Below are 26,788 nucleotides of genomic sequence, written 5' to 3'. Positions count from 1 at the left end.
CTTGTGCACTGCTAGAAAAACCCCACTCCAAACAATCCATGGCATACACCATCTTTTCTACTCACCTACTGACTGACTAGCTGAGTAGGAGTCTGTTCTCGTTCGTGAGCGCTTATTGCCCTTTGTATTTGCTGCAAGAAAACACGGAGTTGAAAAGTATGAACTGGAGTTTCAGTGTTTCACAGCAAGTGTCCACAAACAAAACAGATTTGACTGCCTTTCTCCAGATTTTATGTCACCTGAAAATAGCTTTCAATCTCTTGATGACAATGAATACAAATGCAAGCCAAGTAATCATGCTTGTAGCTTAGTTCTGTGTCTAAAGGCAAAAGGGTTTTAATCACAGATTCACAGATTGCATTGGGTTGGAAGGGACCCTCAAAGGTCATCTTGCCCAATGCCCTGCAGTCAGCAGGGACACCTCTAACTGGATCAGGCTGCCCAGGACCACGTCAAGTCTGATGTTGAATTTCCCCAGTGACAGGGCCTCTACCACATCCCTGGGAAACCTGTTGCAGCATTTTACCACTCTCCTGATGTCCAGCCTAAATCTACCCTGCTCCAGTTTCAAACCATTGCCCTCTGTCCTACTGCTACAAACCCTTCTAAACCACTGTTGTAAACTCAGATTACAATCCCTAAAGCAGTGTGCATGCAGAAATAGCATCTGCAAATGAATGGTTTCACCAGGTTGTCTTCCAACACACATTGGATTTCAGGCTTCTGCATTTCTGGTATGAAGTCAAAGTGATTAGTCTCTCACTGTCACTGCTCAGAATCACTTACTGTCCATCAACCTCCAGTTCAGTAAGGGATCATACACAAAGGCTTCAAGCACAGCCATGACGCTGTCCTTATGCTCACGCAGGACTTCCATCACAGTGTGGCAGGTGATTCGGTAATTGCCATCGAGGCCTGTCACCTTCAGAAGAGAAAGGAGTGAATCAACCACGCTGCTTTGCTCACTGTGCTACTCCAACCCTAACATTCAGGGAGCAGGATGTGGCTTGTGCTCTGAACTGGAATTCTCAATGCTTTGTTCAGTTACAGAACAAGACTGATGTCCATTAAGAGCCAAGAAGCTTTCTTCTGACGTTAAGATGATCTTGTGAAGTCCTAGGCCATTGTCTGTATCTGCTTGATGCAAACACCTATTTAAAATGAGGAAACTAAGGAAGGCCTAAGAAACTAGAGGAATTTCATGATTTTTTAAATCAATGACAGAGTTGCTCTTGACTGTACCACATTGTAAAGATCACAGGTGATATTTTAAAGTACAGGAAACACAGCTACAATATTAACACCTTTGTTTCTTACAGGAGTGGTTACGTTTAGTCGCAACAGATAATACAGGAAAATCTGAGAAACTGGTGCCATTTTCCCTAGGAACAATCCCCTTCATGGTAAAGAGGGGATGCTTACCTCCATAGCATTTGTCAGCATTCTTGTTAACCTAAAAGGAATCTTCTCAGGGAACTTTTCTCTTGTCATTGCCACCTAAACACATGAGGATGGAAAATCAGTAAATTAATAGCTGATTTATTACTTAAGAGTTAATAAGTGTTGGCCTTTTATTTTTTGGCTACCACCTTGAAGGCTGTATTCAGAAATAATATAGGAAAAACAGGGAAATAAAATCCCAACTTTATGTTCCTCAGTTACCACAAATCTGTGAGAAAACCCAGATAGTTACCATAACAGGAAAACTCCCAAGTGTGTGCCCAATTGCTAGTGTCAAGTAACAGGTTGCCTGTCAGCAGTTAAATTGTCCCAAGAAATTTTAGTGGCTTGCTGCAGTGGTTAACTGATGCTCAAAAACATGCTTCTGAGACAAAACATCTATTATTTTCATCTTGCCTGTAGGTAAAAGGAAGCCCAAAACAGAGCCAAAAGGCTTGGCCAGGATCACACTCCAAGGACAGTTTGTCCTGGTTTATAGATTAATTTCTGTTCTACTAGAAAATGTGAACTATTACAGGAAATTCAATGTCCAAATACAAAGATTTACCTCAAAACAGTCCCCAAAGTCGATATGCAGGATCTTTCCACTCAGCCTGTCTAACATCAGATTGGATGGGTGTCTTAGAGAGAGAACAGTGACAGATCATTATAAAAACCCAAAGTAAATCACAGCAGCTCCAGTCTGATATTTATCTTCATGAACAGGAAGAGTCAGCGACAGCTTGTCTGAGATCTTCAATCTCAGGGTGAACAGAATAGCTTCCTGAGAGTGCATCTATCACATTATTTTTGTAATTACCTTTCAGGAGTTAGAGATCTGCTCACCTTGGAAGACAAACAACCTTTTGGAGAAGAGCCATCAGTAATTTCTTGGATATGAACATTTATTTTTCAGTTAGGATAAATCCTTCTACTTGTTTTATGCTTTTTCTTTTTTCTTTCTTTTTTTTTTTTCAGTATAGAAAAAGGTAATGATTCATAAATCACCACAGGTGAAGTAATGCAAAATGGATTTACCACCAGAAGGGAAGAGAATCAATCCAGACTAGCAAACCCATGATGCTGCTGTTTGTGCAGACCTGTTCCAGTTTTGGTTTAATTGTTTTCAAAAGTTTATAATTTCATTATAAAGACCTTTAAGTTCAGGAATAAAAGCTTTCCTTATGGAAAGGGTTTAGCTGTTCTTGCCTTACAAGCCTTAAATCTAAAATATGTTGTCTCCAGAAGTAGTTTGGAAGATATGATGTCCCCTTTTGACATTAAGCCATATATTAAATCAGACATTAGCTCATTCTATCTCTTTTTTCCCCATTATTTACCCAATCCATTTGGATTGTATATATTTCCCTCCAGAGCATGTCTGCACTGCAGACCAGAAGCAGTAGCACATCAAGTAATAGTTAAACCAACATTAACTTTCATTTGCTTCTAGTCCAGTGCAGTCTTTGGGGAGTATTTATGGGGACTTCACGTGTCTCTGCCAACTTCTCTGAGCATGCATAGCACTGGAGGTTCCTGCTTCACAGAATAAACATCCATCAGGTGAAAAAGTATGCAAAATAAGTTACTGAACCCATTGGGAGGAAGAATCAGAAGATCTCTGCCACTAAGTACTTCCTGAATTTCTTTTTGCCACTTTAGGGAACAAAAGCTGATGCTTGACCATGGTGCTTCTTTCCCCCCTCCCCAAAAAGCTGGATGTGTGTGTAGAGCCCTAACAGACTTTGCAAAAAACTTGCCACCTCATATGCATGAAGCACACAGAACCACATAGATTGCTGGCCAAAGCCAACAATATTTCTGTTTTATAGAATGGATGGAGAAAGATTTCCCACTCTGCTGAGTGAAAGGAAAGGACAAAATTAGAACTCTGAAGTAATTCTGTGAGCATTCCTCTCAAAATGGAAGAAACTCTTATTTGTACTTGATACACAAACCCTGTGTCTCATGCTTACAGTGCACAATTACGTCCTGAAAGATGCCATCATTACAAGTCAGCAATAACAATGTAGGGAGTAATCAGAAGAACAGATCCAAGGAGTTAATAGACAGACCTACAGAGTCTGTGTTTTCATTGAAAAGAAACCTGTGCAATTTCATTTACCTGTCCCCAAGGCCCAAAATGTAGCCAACCATTGACATCACAGCTAGTGAACGAGTGTAGTTTGTTCTTCTGTCAAACCAGACCTACAAGTGGAGACAAACCAGAAGCAGTCAGGCAGGCATGTTGCACATTTCAGCTTATGTTTTAATTTATACACCAGCACTTGCAAAACTGTGATCTGCTTAGGTTTAACACACTCTATAGCCTGAGGGGGTTCAGACATCCTCCGGTCTTGAATTAGATGTTTAAGGCAGTAAGAGAGCATAACGAGGCTCCTGCTTTCTTCTCTCCATGCACAGTATATGGAGCACAGTCTGCAGTCTTGGGCTTTGCATTGCACTTCAGCAGTCATTGTGACCTGAGCCCTCTAATGCCCCTTGTGAGGGGACACACGTGTGGCTACTCGTTCTGCAGCGATCCATCTGGAGTCTATGATGAGTAAACACCATCTCCCTCCCCCTCTGCAGAGAAGGCAATTCCCCATTTTGCTGCCTGCCAAACACAAGCCATTATATGAGCTGAATTCACCTCTGAGCTTGGGCTTTTCAACCACAGCAGTTTGGCAAGGTCATCCCCAGCTGTGTTGTTGACAGCATGTTCAAATACTTCTACTTTCTGCATCAGAGTCAGGTGGTCATAATCTGGAGCCATCTGCAATGGAGAAGTGACAGTCAGAAACTGAACAAAGCCTCCAGGAATCCCTACTTGTACCATGAGAAACAGCAATCACAAAAAATTTCATATCAACTTTAGAATGAAGCTATTAGTAGGCTGACCAGTAAGTTCCCAAATACAGTGAGATGACCATCCAAAAGTGACAAAAGTAGTAATTTTAAATGGCAAGCAAATGATTTAGCAACCACAAAGTACTCCATAGCCATATTTAATTAGAATACTGTGAAGTAAATATGTTTCAAACCCCATTATCCAAGTAAGTCTTCATGGCTGGCACACACTTTCCTTTTTGGCAGCCAGCTCCAATTTTTCTAGTAACATTCAGTTTCTCCAGTCTGTCTAATTTTGGCCCTGTTGCTTAGGCACAATATTTGTAGATGCCAGCAGCATGGCACCTTGTACAAGGCACATCATAGGCACACAAAATCCCAAACACATTTTATTCACCAGATGGTAACAACTTGTGGCTGCTGCTAAAAGAGGAAATGAGAAACAAATAAATGTGTGGCCAATTTTGCTTCTTGGTAGCACTTTCTAACTCCTATCTGATATTTTTGCATTTATTACTGGTACCAATAACAACCAGAGAACAGGCAGTTTGTTGCTGTGCACATTATTCTTCATTAAGACACTGGAGTTCAAATAGAATGTACCCCAAAGTGGCAGCTTTAAAGCTCTGTCCTTTACCCTCAGCATGATGCGATGCTCAATGTTGAGCAGGATCTTTTTCTTCTCCCTGTAATCTCTGATGAGTGCATGCAGGGTGTCACAGTGGGGCACCCAACCAATCAAGCCTGAATTTGTAGAGAGGGGAATGACAGCGTATCTCTGGATGCTATGGAAGAACAAACCAAGAGAAGGAGAATCAGAGCTTAAATTGTATGTTGTGAATAATTACATTTTGAGATGCTTAAAACAGATACTACTAAATCCAATTCTGACCCCAAATTCTCTCTTCAGTAGCTGCCCTACTTTTCTTCTTCTCAAACAGATCTGTAGCATCCACTTGGATAGGCTGCTGCCAGATAACCTACAGACATTGTCAGAGCTTACATGGCTTCCACTGCTTTCAGAAGGTACAAGTTATGTCACCCACGATGATCTATTATTTGCACAAGACATTTGATATGTTCATGCTTGAAAGATACTGTACAGAACTGCAGTCAGTGACTATTCACCAACCTGTTTAGTGACTACTGTAAAAAATTGTGGACATAAAAATCTGTTCTCAGACTCCTAAGTCAGTGCTCAAGCTATCTTGAAAAAGGAGTTGCCTCAAAGACCATAATTACCAGGTGGAACTTCAATTAAATAAAACAAATGATCCTCTCAAGATCCCTTTCCATCAAGTTGGAATTCTAAAAACGGGGGCTTTTGTTTCCTTTTGCTTTTGTAGGCGTTGGGTTTTTTGATTGGTTGATGCTGTGAGGGCTTTTTTTTGGGGGTGGTGGGTGGGATGTGGTGATGGTGTTTGCTTTTGTTTTTAAATGAGCTCAGTTCCATCTCCTCACAAACCAGCTGCTTGTGCCAAGAGTAACTTGGCAACTGCACCTGTGTGGGGAGTCACTGTGCACAAGGACCTTCAGTGATTATTCCAAGAGGTACCTGAGGTTTTTCCGCAGAGAAGTTGGGTCATTTGCTAGCAGAGTGTTGACCAACCCAAAAAGCTGCATCACTCTTTCATCTTGGCGAAGGTCTTCATGACCTTTCAGAAGGAACACAAACTCATGCCCATTGCTTCCTGTGAAAGAATTAACATGCAGAAATTTACTCTTGCTGAACAAAGAGATGAGAACAAACACACATGGCATCCAATACTGAAAAGTGTTGCAGTCAAACTGACCAGACCTCTAAGAAACACCTCACTTGAAAGGAGATGTTGGAGATGTTTTACTACCTGCTAAATATGCAGTTTGACCTAAAAGCAACAATTGTTTAAATAGTAGAATAGCTGAGTGCAAACCGCTGTCTCTTACCCATTAATGTTAACTTCCTGGGCCGCTGTTTGGAGGTGATGACCTGCAGCGAGGGAGCGATGGACTGGATGCGTATGATGGGCTGGTTGGGATCGTAGGTTCCTGGCACTGCCAGTTCCAGGTCCCGACACATTAAGAGTTTTGGAGACACATACTGTAGTTCCAAAGAAGTCAGCTACCAAAAGCCAAAAGAAATACAACCCTCAGTTAAATCTCACTGAAACACTGGAAATGTTCATGTTGAGGGACCTGGAACAGTTCCGTTGTCAATACTTCAGATGCGAGCACGAAGTGCTGCATGAGCAGAAAACTTGCAGCAAATCATATGCAGGTGTTTCTGGAATGTTAAATTTGAATGTTTTGAATAGCCCAAAAACATGAAACAAGACTGGTGTTGACGCCTTGCACTGTAAGACCCACAACAGAACTGTCAGTGTCCCCTCACCTGAGGCAGCTGCTTTGAGATACGCCGGAACACGTGGTAATAGAGATCCCAAGCCTGAGTCAGGTCTTTGACATTCCCTGATTTCATGTACTTCCTGCACCATTCCTGAGCTTCCATTAGATCTCTGCCGTAGGCCTAGGGAGGAAGTGAAAACCAACAGAAGAAAAACATTTCTACAGATGGAAGTGGAACAGCTGGAGATGTCTTAACACAAAGAATATCACAATCTATCTTCAAATTGCATGACAAATTCTTGATCTTACATTCTTGTTGCATAACAGAATTAAAGACCCAGAAATTCCTGGATCCAAGAGATACACTCAGTTTATTAGACAACATTGCTCAGAGTCTTTATGATAGGAGGCAACAGAAGGAAAGGTGCCACCCTTTATGGTAGGCTCACAAGCTCAAACTAATTCCTTTTGTTGGTGTGAGAGAGGTCATCTGTACTACCTGTGCTGGTGGTTACTGTGAAGCCAAGCAGGCTAGATTTGGAGAGTTCACTACAGAGGTGTTGTATGTTTTTCAAACCCCATCAGATACCCAGCCAGTATAAGACTCCAGGGCAACCACCATGGCCCCAGTGGTTCTGTGGTCACCAACAGTGACACAGAGATGAAGACAAATGTCAATAATAAAGTCTGCAATTAACATAATGAGTCCCAAGAGATTCATTGTGTATTAGACTGCAAAAGTCCTTGTAACACATCTGGGGCAGGTGGCTATCCTGCCTGGTTTTGAGGGCATGCAGGAGATGATGCTCCTGGCTGTTTGCTGATACCTGATTGAAGGATGTCTCTTTTAAAGTCTGAGGGCCACGCTCCATCATTGCATGAAGTGGTTCCAGCACCTCAAACATTCCCTTCACATTCCTTTCTCCAAAGTACAGACGAGATGCTTCTTCCAGCCCTTCATGCCACATCTCATGCCATAGGATGGCTACACGGATTAGCTCTTCACTCACCTGGTTTAGGACAGGAAGTAAAATTAAACACCTATAGAAAATGCTTTGCCTGTATACTGACTTACAAATTAAACCTTTCTTCCTCAATCATTCCTTGGTTATGAAATAGTTGTTGCTGGCCGCTAGAGGGAGCTACAAGAACTCCTTTTCTATCTGCAAGAAGCTCACCAGGCTTTTCTCACCTCATCTGTTGCCTTTGAAAATGTCTGCGTATTTATGTAGCTTGGCCTTAAAGCATTTCATTTATTCATGAGCATCTTCAGCAAATGAATGAAACTACTCTTTCCGTGCTATGCTCTGTAAGTTTTCTTTCCGCTTTCCATTAAACCAAAAATCTCTCTTTATGGAAGAAAAATGTTTCATTTCCTCTCTAAATTTATTCATAAGGAGACAAAATAACTCAGTGTTATGGTCCTTTTTAAATTAAAATATTATTCTCTTTGAATTATCTCACTACTGTGTTAGCTACCAGTTGCAAAGAAAACCCAAACAAGCCACAGATTAATTCTGTTTGAACAAAGCTAACAACTGATAGTGATTTTGTGTTATTATACTTGTGGTACATCCACCCCTGAAACACAGAACGCTTGATGGCTCCCCAAGAACTCACCATCATTGCCTGCTGCACCAGGGTGTTGCTGTGCTCACACATGTTTTTCAAGATCTTATTTGCAGCATTGTGGCGAGCAGTGGTTGTAGATTTAGAGGCCACAGTCAAAGGATAGATTAAAGCCTACAAAGGAGATCAACCCAAGAGCATTTTAGAGCCACACAGAAGAGCTACATAAATGGGAAGATTAGCAAAGCATTAATAAGTAGCAGCCTTAGGGCTAGACAAGAGAAAGCATGACTGCTTCTGGGAAGAGGTGACAGTAATTTGCTATTCAAAGTCTTCCAATCTGAAAGCTGACAAGACTCTAATTTACTGGGTAGCAGAATGACTTTGAAAGCCTGTATCAGACTGGAAACCCTATTTTCAGCATTTCATGATTTTCCACAATGTATGAAGCAATTCAGAGAAAACATCTGTGAGGCAGCCTCTTAATAGTCATTTAATGAGGTTTAAGAAGGTGATTTGCACTACCCAGTGTTCTGTCAGATGGAGACAGCTTCCCCTTCTGCATGGCTCATCCACCTCTTGTTTGCATTTTTATGTCAACAGCACTGAGGTGGAAGCGGCAGCAGAAATAGTTCCCATCCTCACTATCCTCACTTGCTGTGATTTCCAGTGCAGTCATCTAGCCTAGGCAAAACTGAACAGAAGGAATGCTCCAACTGGCTACCAGTCTGTGGAAATTCCTCCTCCAAGCCAAAGCTCACCTGGGGATGGTAGCGTCCAATGTCTGTGAGGAGCTGGTGAATGAGGCGTCCTACCAACGGCCGAGGGGTGTCAATTCTTGCTATGAGCTGAGGGATAACCTAGCAGCCAGGGTAAGAAAAATAAACATCCCTGTCATCACATGTTTAGTTCACAAGCTCTTCTGCCCTCTGCTAGAGACCTCAAAATCTCCAATGGAGATAGAGAGGCCCACCACTCATGTTTCAGATGGTCAGAAGACAGATGGCCCAGAGTTCCAAACGGTGCCAGAAACACAGAAGAGCTCAGTGAGCTCACAACTGCTCTGCGGAAAACTGTTAGAGGATCCTCTTACAGAAAGAGGAAGATGTGTTTTGAACTGTAATACTCAAATAAGAAATATTTACAAGTCATTCTACAGGATAACCCTGAAACAGACTGACTGTGAATTACATCAAAGCAGCACAGCAGGGGTTTACACTTGATCACCGCTGAATGCACATCATCTTCAGGGTAAAAATTTTCATTCTTTCCAATTCATATGCACTAATCTGCATATAAATACCCAAATGCATGCAAGAGTGTTTCTCATGTCCCTGTTCAAGATGTGTGTTAAATCCTCTACAAATTGTACTGCTCACTGCTCTCACCACTCAGCTACACAGGTTGTTTAACAAAGGATCTCATCAGGAATCTCATCTAATAAAGCCCCAACCACCTCCATAACTGAGATTTGTCTTAGTCCCTTGGGTTCCTTACCTGCAGCCAAGTGTCTATTTGGATTGCCTTGACTCCTTCTACCAAAGCCTCATTCACATCAGGCCAGTGACCATAGTCAAACCACAGAGTAAGGACTCTGAAAGCAAGAAACACGTTCCTTAGGAATGAAACACACACACAAAAATCACCCCCAACATTCCAAACATCTTCAGACCCCTTTACGAGTGACTCGTCTTCCCAGAATCTACAGCGAGTAGGATAAGGGCTAATCCACCTTGCAAATTAGCTTGGACTGAAGCATTCACTTAGTTAAACCATAATGAAAAGCAGACAGGTTCTACCTAGCCTTAAACCACATGTCCTTCTCAGCTGGATTTCATTTACCAACTGCTTTATTACCTTAGAGTATCTTGCAGGTTGTTTCCTCGAGACAAAGATATGGAGCGGAAGAAACCCTGGACAGCAGGGACTGTGTACATCAGGAGGGTCTTGGATAAATCCTTTTGGAATGAAAATTGCTGCATTAGTGCTACACAAGCACATCAGTCCACAAGAATCCTAACTTAGCAGGGAAAAAGGAGAAATATGTAGAAACCCAGATCTGATCCAAGTTATAATTGACTTCTGCTCACAATCTTCACAAGACATACTGCTCCTGGAATTCATATTTTGCTGGACTAAACCTAGGTCTTTCGGCCTGGAAGGAAGCACACTGTGAAGTGTTTTCATACTTCATTTTGTTGGCAAAGCTATGGACAGCAAAGCAGCCTAAAAGCTATGACCCTGCTGTAGCTGGGAAGCAATAGAGATTCCTCACAGTGTTCTATGGAGGGCTTCAGAAGCAGAATTTGTCAATGGACACAATGCACACAATGACAGCCATCCATGCCTTTGCTTGAGTTCACAGCTAACTTGGGATCTTTTGCATTAATTCCTTTAAGCCTAAACTAACCTGAACCTCCTCACTTCTGCTATTAAAGAGTATGTGTGTGCATACTATATACATACAGACAGCTTCCACAAGCCAGCTGCACACAGCAGCTTGTTCTCCACCATAGCATCTTCCTGCATCTAACCAGTAGGCACCAATCTCCCATTACAAACAAGGAAGAAGGTACCTCAGTGACTTTCTTCTGCACTGGAGAAGGGATGGGACTGTTCTCTGCACTCTCTGCATCACTCTCACTGTTGCTGCCCTCTGTGTTGGCACTCGTGATGCTGGCTCCACTAGCATGACGTAGTTTCTTCTTCTCATCTCTGGCCTGGTTTTGATGTTTGTAGTGAAGCACTGCCTCAAAGTTCATCACTGCCCAGGCATGCCAGGCCTGCCAACAAGTGAGAACAAAAGTCAGAAGGAGGATGAATCCGTTCTGCAACCTGTACTTTCTAATTATTAGAGATAATAATCCATCCATTAAACCATCACATCCAACCTTTCTGAGTCTGTAATAACCTGCAGACAACACAATGGTTTGCTTTCTCTAACCACTTGTACTTTTAACTGTCTTATTATTTTAACACCATGGGAAGTTCTCAGCCAGGAGCTCCCTGTTTTATATTCAGGCAAAGGAGCTGTGTAGCAAAAAAAAAAATAAAAAATCCCATTCCACATACACCTTCATTTTTCAAATCTTAAAATGAAGATGAATGTGTTAGGACCAGGAGCAGCACAAGAGGAAGAAACGCAGGAGATGGTGCCTCAGAGAAGGGCTGGCACCAAATATTAATTGAAATTTTACAACCCTGGAATTAAAGGCTCTTCAGAGAATTAGCAACCAGGCTATTTTCCTAGTTCAAATACACTGAGTGAGAACAAATTTCATTTTCCATCCTTTCTCCTTCTCTGTTAACTGACAGGAGAGCAAGAACAGAAACTGAATTGTGGCCTTGTTCTGCAAGTCAGAGAAAACTCTAAACGAGAATCTCACAGTTGCCTTGGGATGCTTTCTCTTGTTTTGTTTTTTCAATCCTACAAGGCAGGTAGTCCTAAAAGATCTTCCTATGAACATCTTCCTTTCCTGCAGCATGGGCTATGATCAGATTTACTGATCTCTCTGCAATGCTGCCTGGAACCTTTCCCTTACCGACCTTGTACCAGTTGCGATCATGCTCTGTTGCAGCACTGTAGTATTGCAGGACTTTGGGGATTGTGCTCTCATTGATGCCTTGCAGGTTCAGCTGCCACTCACCCAGTTTCAGGAAACACCTGGTTAAGCAAAGGGATTATTGACTCAGAAGCTAAAATGACAATGAAGCCTGCTGGATTAAGAGGCAGACTTCTTATCTGAAGTCTGAAAACCCTTCCATGTAGTAAAGGCTCTCAGCATGCCTATTCAGATTGGGAGTGTATGTGTTAAGAGGTAAGGTACAAAACACCTACATCCTGCTTCCAAGTGTGGAACCAACTAGTTAATGGTTTAATTTTTTAGGGGAAAGGAAGGTCAGGGTCAAACTTTGTTCCTCAGTTGTATCAGTTATAAAATAAACTTAAGTAGCTAACAGTGGCATGAGGAGAGTTCATCAGTGTTACCAAAATGCACACAGGATATGTGCTGGCTAACTGGAGTTATCAGCACACAAACCAACCTTCTGGAGAGAACAGACAAACAGTGGAAAGAGAGCAACTGCTCTTCCTCCAAGCCAGAACTCCACTAAGTCATCCCCTCCCAGTGGAAAGGAAAAACAGCATGGTTTTACTGCAGCAGGGTGGAGCTGTGAAGGCTTGTGCAAAGCTCAATACTTTGCTTTAAATACCACAGTTACCCCACTCTCCTTTCTGTAGTTTCAGTCTTCCAGAAAGCACTGTGCAAGAAAAATGTTGTGGGCAACTCCTGACTTTCCTCTTAGCCACTCTGAAAAACACAGGATGGTGTTATCAAGTTGCCATTCTCATAAAAACAAATTAAGTGTCTGCCTCCCTTTAGTAAGCACTATGCAATTTCTTCTCTGAATTGGAAATGACAGATCTGGCACCTCCAGATCCACAGAGGAAAATGGAGATTATCAGATGTGTTTTCATTGCAACAGTATTTTAAGAGCCCATCACATGCTGGGCATCTATTGCCCAGAGCACACACACTGCCAAGCACAGATGTGTTTCTTTCCTGCTGACTGGATCTCCTGAAAACCAAAGGAATAGCCATGCTGGGAGCTCTGCCTTCTGCCAGTGAGCCACAGGGATGGAAAAACACAACCAGCCACAATCACAGGCTTCTTTACACTGATGTGTCCCAACAGCATTTACTGTGGCTGATAAGATAGGTAAGGATGCAACATAAATGGGGCTCTACCAGCTAGATGAGAAATCCCTTGTTCATTTTAACCAAAGCATGGCTCATGCCTGAAACGTGTCACCTGCATGTGTTCAGTTTTGGGCCTCTCACTCCAATGAAGACATTGAAGTGCTGGAACGTGTCCAGAGAAGGGCAACAAAGCTGGTGAAGGGTCTGGGGAACAGGGCTGGTGTTGAGCACCTGAGGGACCTGCGGTTGTTCAGCCTAGAGAGAAGGAGGCTGAAGAGAGACCTCATTGCTCTCTATAGTCCCCTGAAAGGAGTTTGGAGCCAGGTGGGAGTTGGTCTCTTCTCCCTAGTACCAGGTGATAGAAGGAGAGGAAATGGCCTGAAATTGTGCCAGGGAAGGTTTAGATTGGATATTAACAAAAATTCCTCTACTGAATGAGTGTTCAGGAATTGGAACAGGCTGCCCAGGGAGGTGGTGGAGTCACGATCCCTGGAGGCGTTCACAAAACACACAGACATGGCACTTTGCGACAGGATGTAGTGGGCATGGTGGTGCTGGGCTGAAGGTTGGTCTTGATGATGAGCCTGCAACCTCAGGAAAGAAACTGATTGCACTGTAAGCTAAAAGGTGTCCAAGGACCAGGGTGCTGACCGTGCCATGAGCTTGTGGAGTTCCTGCTTGTGCTGCTGGTCCTCAGTTGCAATGGCATGCTGTGCCTGCTGCTGCATTGTCTGCACGAAGTGCTGCATGTGCTGGAACGCATCGATCTGTAATGGGATGAGAGTTACAGTAAGGACCACAGGGGTCAAACACAACTTCACAAGAGAGGAAAACAGTGTGAAAATAATTTTTCACTGAAAGCAAAATCCTCAGTTTTGTTTTCTTTCAAACCTTTTGAGCCATTTGTATCCTTCTAAAATATTTTTTTTCTCTACATATGTAGCACCAAATAAATGAAGAGGTTAGAAATTCTTGATGTGTCAGAAATCCAGCCACTGAATTGCTACACTGAGGAACAGGTAACGGTATCCTTCTGATGCTGAGCACACCTTCAGGTCACACATACAGCCAAAAGTCTGAGAGACCATAACATAAGCTAACACTGTGCTCTGATGTGCAAGAACTTTCCTCTGGCAAAGTGTGATGGCCACAGAGCAGCAGCAGAGAATGTCCTGCTACTACTCATGCAGTGACACTCCAGTAATGATAGAGATGTCTCATTTGCAATTAACCATGCACATGAAAGAAACCAGGTCACAACAGACAGGAGGAGCCTGTTCAGAATTTTCTATGCCCTGAATCAAAATCTCACCAATATGAAAAACAAAGCCTGAAGGAAATCTTGCAGCTTCCTGTTCTTCCAACTCCTCACCTTTGCTAGGCTCACATTACATATTATGGGATGTGAACTTTGCCTTGTTTTATCAAGTTAAAGTCTACATTTATCCTAAAGTTGTTTAAGAAGTACAAATGCAGAGTATGCATGGCAGCAGTGCTAAAGTAACTTGCACAAACAAATTCTGAGGGAAGACTTTGTCCAGAGTGGGTGTGGAGTCTCCTTCACTGAAGACTTTCAAAACCCACCTGGATGTGCTCCTGTGTGACCTACTCTGGGTGATCCTGCTCTGGCAGGGGGGTCAGACTTGATGATCTCTGGAGATCCCTTCCAACCCCTAACACTACGTGATCCTGTGCGTGTGACTTGCACATCCTCACATACAGGCTCCCCAAACTCCTGCATCAGTTTATTTTAGGTACATTCTCTCCCCCCATTCCTTTATTCTTTGTACCTTTTACATTCTGTTTTCTACAGCTGCACTGGCTTCCTGCATCTTGTCTATCCTTTATCCCAGCCCAAACTCAGAAAAATCCACTTCCACTCAAAGAGGGAGGCAGAGAAGGCCCATATACTTCTTAGGTCATTTAAGAGACCATTAGACTGTTTTAGAGAGCCAGCTGAACAGGGCCTCAGCAGCAGCTCCTTCTGGATTTTAAATTCAAATAAAGAAGAGTTAGGTCATGGCAATGTTCTCATAGCGATGGCTCTGCTCCAGTGCTGGCAATCCCAAAGACAGGAAAAATGAAAAAGATGTGGCAGAATGAGAGAATAAATGGAGGCTTTAATGTATATTAAAAAAAAAAAAAAAAAGATAAGTTCTCCAGTCTGGAGTTTATTGGCTGTGATTATGTAAATTTTCCCTGTGTTGCAATGTCAAAAACATTCACCCTAGGCTCTTTGGAGCCAAATTGTCCCCATGACAAAACCCTGTGTGCTTTTCAGCTGCTTTGCAGTTAGAAATTTTCAATAATGTCCTTAATACAAGTCAGTTCTGCTCAACAACTAAGTACAGACTGTTCAGGATATATTTTTTAAACTGGTAATAAAACCTCCTTACTCTTTCAGCATGTCACTCTGGTTGAGTGTGGAGAGCTGGCAATTACAACAGGGGATGAAAAGTCCAGTAAAATCCTTGTGAGGACAGAAGAGCTACTATTCACCACCACTCATCTTGGCTGCATCCCTTGGATACCTGATACTAGTTTAGAAAAATAATCTTTCCACCTAGGACACAAAACCAGGGCCAGGCCTCCCCTGTGCTCCAGAGTTGTAAAGGGAAATTTCACAGGCTTATCCTCTGAATAAGAAAAGTTACTCTAATAAGGACTGGTTACTCTTTTGCAGGTGAGCAAAAAGAAAACCATCAGCCTTGACTTGGTTCTGTGGGGATTATGAAGAGCTAACGTGCATGTCACTGCCCAAAACCTGAGCAATGAAAGGCAGAGAGCCCTCTGCTCTCCTGTACCTTACGGGCGCTCTTCCACATGTGCTTCATGTAGGCGTAAGTCACTTGGGGATGTACTGTGGGCAGGGGGTGATCCAGCTGTCGAGACGGATCTACACCCAAGAGCAGGACAAGTGTCTTATGGGCCAAAGCCTGGAAAAAAGTTACAAAGAGAAAAAGCAGGTTAAACCAAGCTCATTCTTACTTTTTCATAATGACTGCAGAATTACTGGCCACTGAAAAATAGCTCTGACCCTCCAGATAAAACACAGACCGAGCAGCCTTATTACCACTCCCTGGACTTGTAAGAATACCACATGATAAATCATAGGTCTTCATTGAGATTAGAGGGTTAGATTCTGTTTTCAGAAGCCAGTAGAGAGTGTGAAGTCTCTTGTTTCAATTGCTGTTGGTAATAAACCTTGGGGTGAATGTCCAAATAGGGTTGTGATGTTCAGTGATAACATCGCATTCTAGATGAGAGAGAGTGCTTCAGCAGACAGAGCTATCACTAATAACTATCACTACTGCATAAGAACTTTCAGGTATAGCATGCCACAAAAAATTGTCTCTGAGGCAGAATACAAATCCCACAAAACTAGCCTTGGCTACAAGCATGAACTCTATACTGATTACAGTTTCAGCATTTCAACAATTTCTGACCAGTCTTCTCCTCAGAGGAGAGCCCATCCCACTTGGGCAATGAAAGTATTTGGAAACGCTCAAGGTTGAAGCCAGTTGTCTAAAATCCTGCTGTAGAGGGTAGAGCTTGACCATGCTCACCAGTCTCCCACTCTTGCCACACAAGCTGGCATACTTCAGCCAAGTTCTCATGTCCTCATGAGGGTTCACAACAAGAGATCGGACCATCAATATCCTTTGCCAGTCTTCCACAATTCGTTGACAGCCCTGCAAGAAAAATAGAGAGAACCTGTTAGTGTCCTATCTCCAATTTACTCCACAGAGCCTTAATTCAGGATCTGAAGGGACTTTTCCTAAGATGAAGAGCCTTCAGCACCCATAACTCACAGCAGGCCAAGGCTATGAAGTAGATGGCTACTTCTTTAACACTTCAAGAAGGTTAAGTCCTTGACACTCTGCAGCCAGCTCAGTTTGCAGTCTAACAACATCCTCTAAGGAAAAGGGAGACAAGCTTCTAAAGCAGAACTGCACCCAAACCCAGAAGAACTCTTTGTGCAATCCCAAAATGAGTCAAGAGTTTTATAATCCCTCTCAACCTAGTTTTGAAGTTATTTTGGGCTTAAACAGTGACAAATCTCAGTATGGAGATGGTACAAAACCAAATGGTTGCAGAGATATTTTTATTATTGCCCTTTTTCTTCTCCTTGCATGTGTTGCTTTTAGAGGCTGGCACGACTCAACTGATAATTCTACCAGAATCTGCAGTTCCAACTGCTGTGTTGCTTGTGCAAGCATTGTCTGGTTCTTGTCTGTCTGAAGGGAGAGGCACAACATGGTCAGTGAGAGCAGGATGTGAGGCTGTATTTCAGATGTTCAAGGAGGCTACAGAGAAGTATAAGTGTGTGAGAGTAACAAACAAATACATGGTGCTTGCTGTAGTGGCCAAGTGCTTCAAGGCAACAGTGATACTCTGAAGTTTGTATTGATCCAGAGGCAACTTAGACCTAGTTTGAGGTAAACTAAGGAATGGCAGCAAGCACCTTAGCACGGATTTGTCTATTTCTTTGCCCAGAATGGAAGGCTGGGAAGTTAGGCAAAGCTTGTTCCCTGGCACCCAAATAAAGCTCATCCAACAGACATTTACAAATTACTAAAAAGCAGCTCTAAAATGTGCAAGAACTGTATGTGCTGCTCCCAGCACTATTAACAGCTGCATTCTCATCACTCTCAGTTTCTCCACCCCAGTCCTGAGCTTTTCCAGAGAGGAATGCAGATGAGAGACTAAAAGCTTTGTCACAGTTTCCCAAACAGCAAAATATCTGCAGCAGCAACAGCCTTTCTAAGGAGGCAGATATAGCAGTCACAGAGAACAACCCTGCAGAGGGAGAAATTCTTCCCTCAGGCACCATATCAAAATAATGAGAGCATTTACCAGAGGCACCTCTGATACTGCATCCAGTTCTGGCGTCCTCATCGTAAGGACACAGAGCTGTTGAAGTGAGTCCAGAGGAAGGCCACAAAGATGATCCAAGGGCTGGAGCACCTCTGCTATGAGGACAGGCTGAGGGAGCTGGGGGTGTTCAGCCTGGAGAGCAGAAGACTCTGGGGGGACCTTAGAGCTGCCTTCCAATACCTGAAGGGATCCTACAGGAAGGCTGCAGATAGACTTTTCATAAGAGTGTCCAGAGACAGGACAAGAGGGAATGGCTTTAAGCTGAGGGAGAGCAGGGTTAGACTGGATCTTAGGGAGTTCTTCAGTATGAGAGTGGTGAGACTTTGAAACAGGCTGCCCAGGAAGGTTGTGATGTCTCCTCCTTTGGGGGTGTCCAAGGCCAGGGTAGATGAGGCTTTGAGCAGCTGAGACTAGTTGAGAGGCATCCCTGCCCATGGTGGGGAGATTGGAGGAGACAATCTCTAAGGCCCCTTCCAACCTAAGCCATTCTGTGATACTCTGATTACCCTTTGTTAACTTTTTCTTTGCATGAATTACCTCTTTAAAGAGTATTCCTGTCTGCACTACTTCATCTGATGATGTTCCTTTTCATTGTAGGGATGCCTCTTGTAAGGAAATAATGGCAAAATATTTGTCTGATGTAAATCTTCAGAGGTGCTTTGGATTTTTAGTATTTAGAGTAAGAAAAGCACAAACTTGTCTTCTAATACAGGAAAAGCAGCACTGCTAAAGGTCTCTTTGAAGAGTACAAGGCTAATAGGCTAATCATGGAATCATTTAGGTTCAAAAAGACTTAAAGACCATGGAGTCCAACAATAAACATAATGTCAAGTTCACCTCTAAGCCATGTTCCTAAGTGCCACCAATCAACTGGAAATGTTCCTGTAAGAGGTCAGAAAGGGACTGGACAATTTTTAACAATTATGTGAATTCTCTGTCCAGTTTTGTAGCATCTTGAGAGAATTCAATTCTCCTTACAAGGCAGCTAGCCAGGTAAAAAGTTCAAACTGGTCTTATCCAAACCAGTGTTTCCAGGTGGGATCCAACTCTGACATAAGCAGCTTTGGAGATATTACTAGTGTCTCCATTCTGTACACACCTATTTTAAGGTTTAAATCACCCTACTATAGCGTCACCTCAGGAACACTAACAGAAAACTCAAACCCAAACCAACCAGGACAAAGGGAGACAGAAAGCTTGCAGCCACGCAAGCAGATGCGCTGTTGGGATAGAAGGAGGTATGGCAAGACCTGCTGAGCCATCACACTGACTTGGAAGGGGAGCTGTGCATGCCAACACATCAGCATCTCCATCCTTGGTCCTTACTCAGACATACCTGCAGCCTTTCCCACCAGATCTGGCGGATGATCTCACGGCGTTCTGGTACAAGTTTGTACTGGATAACCTCTTCCAGCTCTGACAGCATCTGGCAGGATACCATAGCCTGAAGGAAACAATCACATTCCATCCCAATCACTACAGCACAAATCTATGATTAAGGAACAGTATTTTGGCATCAAAATCTGAAGTACATGTGCTGCCCAACAGGTAAAGAACTGACTGCTAGATACTGGGATCTAGACCATCTGCTGGTTCAAACTTTCTAAATGTCAATTCTTACTTCTTTTGAGGGGGAGGAGCTCACTTCACTGCTTAATTTATCCCAAAGCTGCTCCTACAAAGTTATATTTCTTACCTGACTAGAGCCATTTAGCTTGTGGGCCTACACAGGTCTTATGTTTGACACTAGAGCTGCTCACATGGCAAATGCAGCTTCTAGAGACAGTCTGAAGCAGCAACAAGGACAAGGAAGGCTGAGAGTTAGACACTTACCCCATAGGCTCGACTATAGCTCTCTCCTGCCATGGCAGTCAGCTCAGCATCTAGCAGATCTCTGGCTTTGTCAATGCACTGAAATAAAACAAGACATATGGGGTAAAGATCTTATGTTTTACCTGGAATCAACTCCTGGAACTGCCACATGTCTGTTTCATCTCACAAAGCAAGCTGGCACTGCTCTCATTTTTCCACCAAGAACAAGGAAAGGATGTTATCAGCAGAAAGAGTTGACAGAACAGGTATAGGGGAAGTCAAGGGGGATTCATTTATTACCTACAGCCTGAAGTTTGTCTCTCTACCAAAGTTTGTAGTATTTCTAATCCTGCTTGACAGCAGAGATCATTCAGAGAGAAGAAATATTTAGAGAGAAAAAAAGAAGTTGACATTTTAGTGCAAGAGAGTCTGTTACAAAAAGCCTCAAGAGAGGTATCTTGATAACCCAGAATGACAGCAAATAGCTTGTGCTGCTTTACGTAACCCAACAGGTTTTTACCTCTTTTACAGGACAGCAAATTCCATTTCTCTTACTCCAACTAAGAAATGCTCTTCAGGCATGAAACAAATCCTGCTCTGGTTCCAGTCTTTATATAATGTCTCATCTATAGCTTTTTCCCATTTCAAATGTTAAAGGTTAAGCACCAAAGCTCTACTCCTTTGAATGTCTGGCTAATTTTACTGTGCACATCACCTCAAATCCTATGGATGGGATTTGACAGAACAGACTGAATTAGTTCTTTATCTAAGCTGGCAAGGCAGCACAGAGTTCTGAGAAATGGTACTTGAGCTTCCTTGGAAAGTAAACAACAGACTTTGCATCTGCAGAGGGGAAAAAGTCACTCTGCAAATCTCCTCTGCGACAGACAAGCAGACCAATACAGTTCAATAAACTCATTCCTTGTCTGAGATGAGATTTCTCATCTCAGCTTAAGATTTAAGATTTATCACTGCAACCAGAAAAACCAGAGGGAAGGCTCTGGTACATGATATGTAAGCACCTCACGAAAAAGCTGCAACAGGCAGAAGCGCACAGAACACCAATGAAGAACCTTAGGTGTGTGACTTTGGCCATGAATGCCTTTTACCACACAGTCCTCTGTAGGGTGGAACCTCTGCTGAAATAATCCTTCTGCACTGTCTGTCTAGAAAACAGACATGAAAGTAAAGCAGCCAAATAATGACTAAGGCTTTCTTGCACTCCACAGCACTGTACCACTACTCTTTGTACATAGATTCACTGCTGTGTGTCTGGAAATACAAAGGCAAGCTCAGTCACTGAGGTCTAATCTATCAATGGAAAAAAGTTATTGGGTAATTCACAGGTAACAGACAACTGCTTTAAACTGGGACATCTTTCCATGCAGCAGTATAGCCTAGTTCAGCTTAAATCAGGTATTGGGAAGGCAGCAAAGAAGATAACTACCTGCTGAGCCAGTGAGAAAAGGTCCTGATGAAGAGCCAGTACTGCCCTGTAGAAAGCTCCATCATGGGTGTCCCTTGGGATCATGCAGGTATACTCTTCCATGCTATCCCACTGACCTGCAGAGAAACAGATATCCTTAGTACCACAACAGCTCTCCCTGCAAGATGAGAACAGAACCATGCTATAGTGCTTTGGCATAAGCAACTAGGCCTGAATGTTGTGTGGTGCTTCCAGTCAGCTCTCCAGCAGCTCTCTTTTGGCAGGGACAGTCTGTGTTATGCACTGAAACTCCCTGTGTGCATACACACAGGTAGACAAAAGAAAACCAGATGTATTTTTTTCTAGACAAACTGTTATCCTCATGTAAAAGGTTCTTGCATTCCCTGTGATGAAAAGTTGAAATGCTGACATTTCCAGAACACTTGAATGATTTAGTGTCCTACACAGCAAAGCATGAATTCTCCCTCAGCAAAGGCTGGCAGACAGCAGGTGATTTATAAGCTTCTATAGTAAAATTCTGACTACCAGCAGAATGGATATTTACACCATTTATGGATTTATTCTACTTAAAGACTGTCTACTCAGCAGAAACAACTTACCAAAATGCTCAATAGATATGGTTCTGGCTTGTAAATAAGAGTCTGCCAACAAATCTGAGAAATCCTATTAATTTCATCTTGAGCCTGAGCTCTGTTAACTGTAAAGCTAGGCAAAAGGGACTGGTTAAAGTAACTGATGATCTGCTCAGACCAGTAAGGCAGTCTGTTACTTGAGATCACACTGGGAGATCTTATGTAAATGCAGATTTTTCCAAAGGGCTTCAGTGCTGAACAACTCTTACTTTGCTTCCCAAAAGAAATAGTTTTGTTCCTGATTTTGCCACTTCTTGTATCTTGCAGTTCTGAAGTTAAAGTAATCTGTGCTTCCACGCTGAGGGCTGTCACACCAGACAAGGATACATTACCTAGACCCCAGGCAGCAGCAGCAGCCATCCTAGCCATCTTAGCTTGAGTTTCATCATTGACTTGGGTCCACTTTTCACAGCATTGCTGGTGAAGCTGCCCCCTAAGAAGAATCCACAATTTCTGATCAGCAAAAAGCCTCTTCTAAGAATGTTGCCTTGTTAAACAACCACTTTCCACAAACAAGATGACAACCAGCCCCATCATTCTTTTTATGGAGTGCTGAAAAGGATTCCTCCCCTCTCAACCCTGACAGGTTAAGTCTGATGACAAATATCCCATCATCAGAAAATCATTTAAAGTCAAACTACGCTTTGAAAACACAAATTCAGACAGGTTTGCATTTGTTCCTCAGCAGTTAGCGATGCCTGTTGGCAGAACTGAAAAGGCAACTCCAGACCACAAATACAGAAAAAACCTCAACCCACCCCCAAACAAGGGATGCTGAACATTTTTTGCAAGTACCAATGCAAGAAACATATGATCTGAAGAGCTCGTGGAAGGCTCCTGCTATCAAACACTTTGGATAACACATGACAGACACTAGACAATCGATGCTGCTCTAACCTAGGAAGAAGACTTGTCATGGCAAGATCTTGGAGGGGATCTGAATCTTTCATCTCCACTGGAGAGGAAGAATCAGGGTTTTTTTATATTATTTCCTTTAAATCAGCTGTGAATGCCCCATTAATCAAACCAATTACTGTGGGTGTTGCAGTTCCAGAATTTCTCAGGCTGGATACTCTGTAGCAGTGGAAGAGCTGCCAGCTGTGAGGAAGGCCAAGTGGCCTTCTCTGCTGTCATACCCTCCCAAAAAGGAAGATGATTAGTCAAACAGAACCACAGGCAGGATAGTCATTCTGACAGCTTAATGGCCCAGGAGAAAAAAACAAAATAAACCCAAACCAAATGCAAACCCAAGCCAAACCCAGCAACAGCAGTAAATCAGGATCTCACAGATGCTAATCAAGTAGTATGGCTCTTGCAGACAGAACTGCATCAGGAGACAGATGGCTAGGAATATTTTGGTTGTACTTTCAACACCTCACTGGACAGAGCACTGAAATCATGATGCTGCAGCGTACCAGTTCTAGATTAACTGTCATACTCTGCCAAGCAGACTACAGCAGCACAGTCAGGCAAGCTGAACCCTGCTGAAGTGTATCAACAGCTGAAGCGTGGAATTTCCAGTCTGGATGAGGAGGTCTGTGTAGTCAGCTGCAAGGTAGCACGTATCACCTCGCAAAGGCACTTCTGAATTGTCTGCTCAGGGATGGAGTGCAGTTCCACATGAGCAAGCACATGGATCTTTGTGAGGCTGTGATTGCTCTCATCACTACAGACTATCAATAGATGTATCCTATCTAGCTCCCACAGAAGGGAAATAACATTTTGCAATGTATTTGTTCCTGATGTGAAGAAGCAAGAGGCTCAGAGAGGGCACTTTACACAAACACACATCCTGCAGAGGGGAGAAATTCTATAAATCCCTGGAAAAGATGACTGAGAAATGCTCAGCAAGAGGGTCTGTTCTTCCTACTATGTGGTGGTTTGTGTGTATGCCAAATGTGCCCCATTCCTCATCTAGAAAAGGGCAGACAACTGCTGTCAGAATGAGGTTCCTCAAACAGCTCTGGTTCTCTACCAGTAGCTTCAGTGAAGCAGAATCTCCTTACCCTGTGCCATCCCCTGGGTTCATGTCAGGACCCATCAGGAGAGCACTCTGGTGACATGAAAAGTTCAGCAGCAAGGCAGAACTTGGAGCAAATCAGAGCTGCCCCTGGGCACGACTGCATGCTGCAGTGCACAGGATGCCTTCTCCAATTAGCTTCTTCCAATTGAACACAGAGGAAAACAGCAGCCCACAGCTAACCGGCAAGCTCTAAGTCATTACCAGCTCACCCTCTAACCAACACTGCCTCTGATCAGTTACATGTGGACAACACACATTTAACACAGGGTTTGAAATACCACATGTCCAGAAAGACAGTATTTAATGAATGCTAAGAGAGAGCAATAACAACAAACTCAGCTTAGGGGGGATCTTATGAATGTCTGTACATATCTGAGGGTGGGTGGCAAGATAAAGGTGCCAGTTTCTTTTCAATGGTGCCCAGTAATAACACAAGGAACAACAGGTATAAAGTGGAAGCCAGGAAGTTCCACCTCAACATGAGGAGAAACTTCTTTACTGTGAGGGTGCTGGAGCCCTGGAGCAGGCTGCCCAGACAGGTCATGGATTCTCCTTTTTGACAAGTGCTGCCCAGTCAATGTTTCCTGAGAGGTCTCCTCTATTTACAGTTCCTTTCTCAGTTACAAATGGGGTTGATCTGGCTGTAAGACTGAAGATTCTCTTTCAGAGGGACCTGAACTCATCAGATGGCCCATCCCATAAGGCTCTGACTACAATGAACAACGGGAGAATTTGCTGAAAATACTCAAACCATTAAGTAATAGGAATTCAGGCAACAAAAAAAGTCACCTGAATGCCAGCACCCAGAGAAGAGATAAGCACTATTTTTAAAGACACTGCTTTCCTGAGTCTTTAGTCATTCTCCTCTTACCATTCGCCAAGTGCTTCCAAGCAACGCATCCGTCCCAGCATCAGCTCAGGATCATCTTTGTTTGTGTCCATCTTCTTGTCATAGGCCACCAGAGCATCTTCCCATTCATGAAGCTTTTCATACCAGGTAGCTTGAATTTCCTAAGGGAAGGAAAAAATAAATCAGAATTAATAGAAGGATTAGCATTTATCATTCTATATTAACTACCACAGCTGTCCCTGAAAAGTTCTGTCTGTGGTGACCACCTCAACCTTCTTTCATTCTAAGTATCCTCACAGACTTCTGGGGTACAGAGAAAAGCCCTGAGCTAGATCAAAACAGGAATCCTGAGCACTGCTGAACCTGCACAGGAATGAATTAATGTTACCAGAGGGATCAATCCATCACCATTCCCTTCTTCAGTACCACTGAAATACCAGCTCTGTAGCTGGTACTTTTCTTCTCAGAGAAGGGGACTGAGTGGAACAGGATAAAGGGTAAAGCTATCAAACATTCCACTTCCTATTGCTGCATATGCTTGCATTTAAACAAGGATCACAGTGCTATGCTCAGGAATGGAGTGACCAACTGGAATAAACTCAAACCCCAAAAGCACACTGTGTGCCTGGCTACTGCTAGGCCATTTCTGAACACAGCAGGTAGCTGATGTTGGGGTCTAATCACAGCCCTCACAAGGAAAGGCTGTGGTTTGTAACAAAGACTTTACAAGAAAGCCAAGCACTGATCCTTATCAGCTGCACAAACTTCTCTTCAGTCTTGGTTTCAAGATTTTGTTTCTAATTTTCAAGAAATAAAAGTGCTTTAATGTTTTTTCCATACTTCTCTCTGCCAACGTCTTCCTGCTCAACCCTTGGCAGCTCAAGCCTTGACATAGGCTGCAGAATATTCCTCTCCTCACCCTGTGGGCAGGGTCAGTATAAACCATGCTCTGCATGCCAGCTCTTCCACTTAGGACATTTATACACCAGCTCTTAACTTCTCAGCACAATCACAGTATTTCAGTCAAGTTCCTGAAAGCAGAGCTCACAGCTCCTCTTAATTTCTTTTCACTGCCCATTCTGGCAAATTTTGTGTTTTGAACTCCATTTACTGCTAGAGCTACATTCCTGGTAACAAGTGAGGTCAGGATTAGGTAACACAGAGCTTTACTCAATCCACCCAAGGAATCATAAGAAGCTGTGAGGACTTTTCCAGTCTAAGTCAAACCCACACATCATCCTGCACCAGAGGAATTCCACCATTTTGTGTTTATATGTGTTCCCACCATTTAGTGGTCCCTTACTCTGCTTCCAGGGCTGCCTTCCTTTCCCAAACCACCTTAAGGCACTGCAGAATCATCTTTTTAACAGAGCAGAACTGGTAGGAGACCCAAAAAAACCCCACACCCTAGAAAAAGAGCAAAACATAAGACATGAAGAAGGGAGTTATCCAGCAGGACTCACCAGCTCCCCAAAGTGCTTCATGGCATATTCCAGTACTCCAGCAGCTGCTTCTGGCTGTTGCAGTTTATTGTTAATGCTGAAAAGGTAAGAAGAGAAAGACCATTTAACACAGTTGGCAATTATCAGAAGCTGGTATGAGCTTCTGCTTGCTGATAGCAAGCTCTGTCACTTAGAAATAGCTGTGGACCACCCTCCTTTTTGTTTAAAGCCTCCAAGTGAATGACTGGACTACAGAAGGCACAAAGAGTATGCATTCTCTGCAGGTATTCTCAAGACCAAACCAGTGATTGTATATGATTAACAGCTCTTATGCTAAACCCAAATTTAAGGGGCAAATGAACTTTTTATGAAGCCCCTGCTAATTTATAATGGTTATTTATAAACAGCCTCTGGTTTATGGCTCTCCTCTTTCCCTTGTGGTGCTGGTGAACGAGAAGTGCAAGTTGCTCAAAGCAATGTCACAATACCTGAGCATGATACAACACACTCTGGTTCAATATTAATGACAGTTAACATCTGCAATGGAAAAAGCACAACCTGAACCAACACACATCAACTGAAAGCAATGCAAACAGACTTTCAGTGCCCTTTGAATTTGCTGCTGTAGTTATGGGCAGCTTTCAGGAATGTTCCTTCCTGCCAGCTAGCATCAGTATGACTGCACATTTTTCTCCCCTATAACAGGTTTGTTGATCAGTAGGAGAAAAGGAAATCTATTATAGCATTAAAGGGTATAGTCTGAAAAGACAAAAAAGGAAACATTTTCAAATGAGTGCTAGATTTCTGCCTGTGGAAGTTT

The 26,788-nt window shown here is 43.0% G+C and overlaps 1 protein-coding gene across 1 annotated transcript in view; it reads right to left on the bottom strand.

Annotated features, from left to right (window-relative positions):
• Positions 1-26,788, bottom strand: part of MTOR (mechanistic target of rapamycin kinase) — a 62,911-nt gene that overhangs the window by 3,473 nt on the left and 32,650 nt on the right. The window contains exons 26-51 of the mRNA XM_009906757.2: positions 25,990-26,065; positions 24,548-24,687; positions 21,986-22,086; positions 21,022-21,137; positions 19,596-19,673; positions 19,099-19,206; positions 16,451-16,576; positions 15,689-15,820; positions 13,536-13,651; positions 11,731-11,848; positions 10,761-10,967; positions 10,042-10,142; positions 9,682-9,778; positions 8,946-9,044; positions 8,236-8,358; positions 7,443-7,625; positions 6,662-6,796; positions 6,217-6,391; positions 5,846-5,981; positions 4,928-5,075; positions 4,094-4,216; positions 3,566-3,648; positions 2,009-2,081; positions 1,423-1,497; positions 787-922; positions 66-131 (exon numbers count right to left, since the gene is read on the bottom strand). Of these exons, the coding sequence (XP_009905059.2) occupies positions 66-131; positions 787-922; positions 1,423-1,497; positions 2,009-2,081; positions 3,566-3,648; positions 4,094-4,216; positions 4,928-5,075; positions 5,846-5,981; positions 6,217-6,391; positions 6,662-6,796; positions 7,443-7,625; positions 8,236-8,358; positions 8,946-9,044; positions 9,682-9,778; positions 10,042-10,142; positions 10,761-10,967; positions 11,731-11,848; positions 13,536-13,651; positions 15,689-15,820; positions 16,451-16,576; positions 19,099-19,206; positions 19,596-19,673; positions 21,022-21,137; positions 21,986-22,086; positions 24,548-24,687; positions 25,990-26,065 (3,071 nt within the window). The remainder of the gene's footprint in view (positions 1-65; positions 132-786; positions 923-1,422; positions 1,498-2,008; positions 2,082-3,565; positions 3,649-4,093; positions 4,217-4,927; positions 5,076-5,845; positions 5,982-6,216; positions 6,392-6,661; positions 6,797-7,442; positions 7,626-8,235; positions 8,359-8,945; positions 9,045-9,681; positions 9,779-10,041; positions 10,143-10,760; positions 10,968-11,730; positions 11,849-13,535; positions 13,652-15,688; positions 15,821-16,450; positions 16,577-19,098; positions 19,207-19,595; positions 19,674-21,021; positions 21,138-21,985; positions 22,087-24,547; positions 24,688-25,989; positions 26,066-26,788) is intronic.

Source organism: Dryobates pubescens, chromosome 33 (genome assembly GCF_014839835.1).
Source record: "Dryobates pubescens isolate bDryPub1 chromosome 33, bDryPub1.pri, whole genome shotgun sequence".
NCBI lineage: Eukaryota > Metazoa > Chordata > Aves > Piciformes > Picidae > Dryobates > Dryobates pubescens.
The sequence above is the reverse complement of the archived record's forward strand: the minus strand, read 5'-3'. Positions and strand labels throughout refer to the sequence as shown.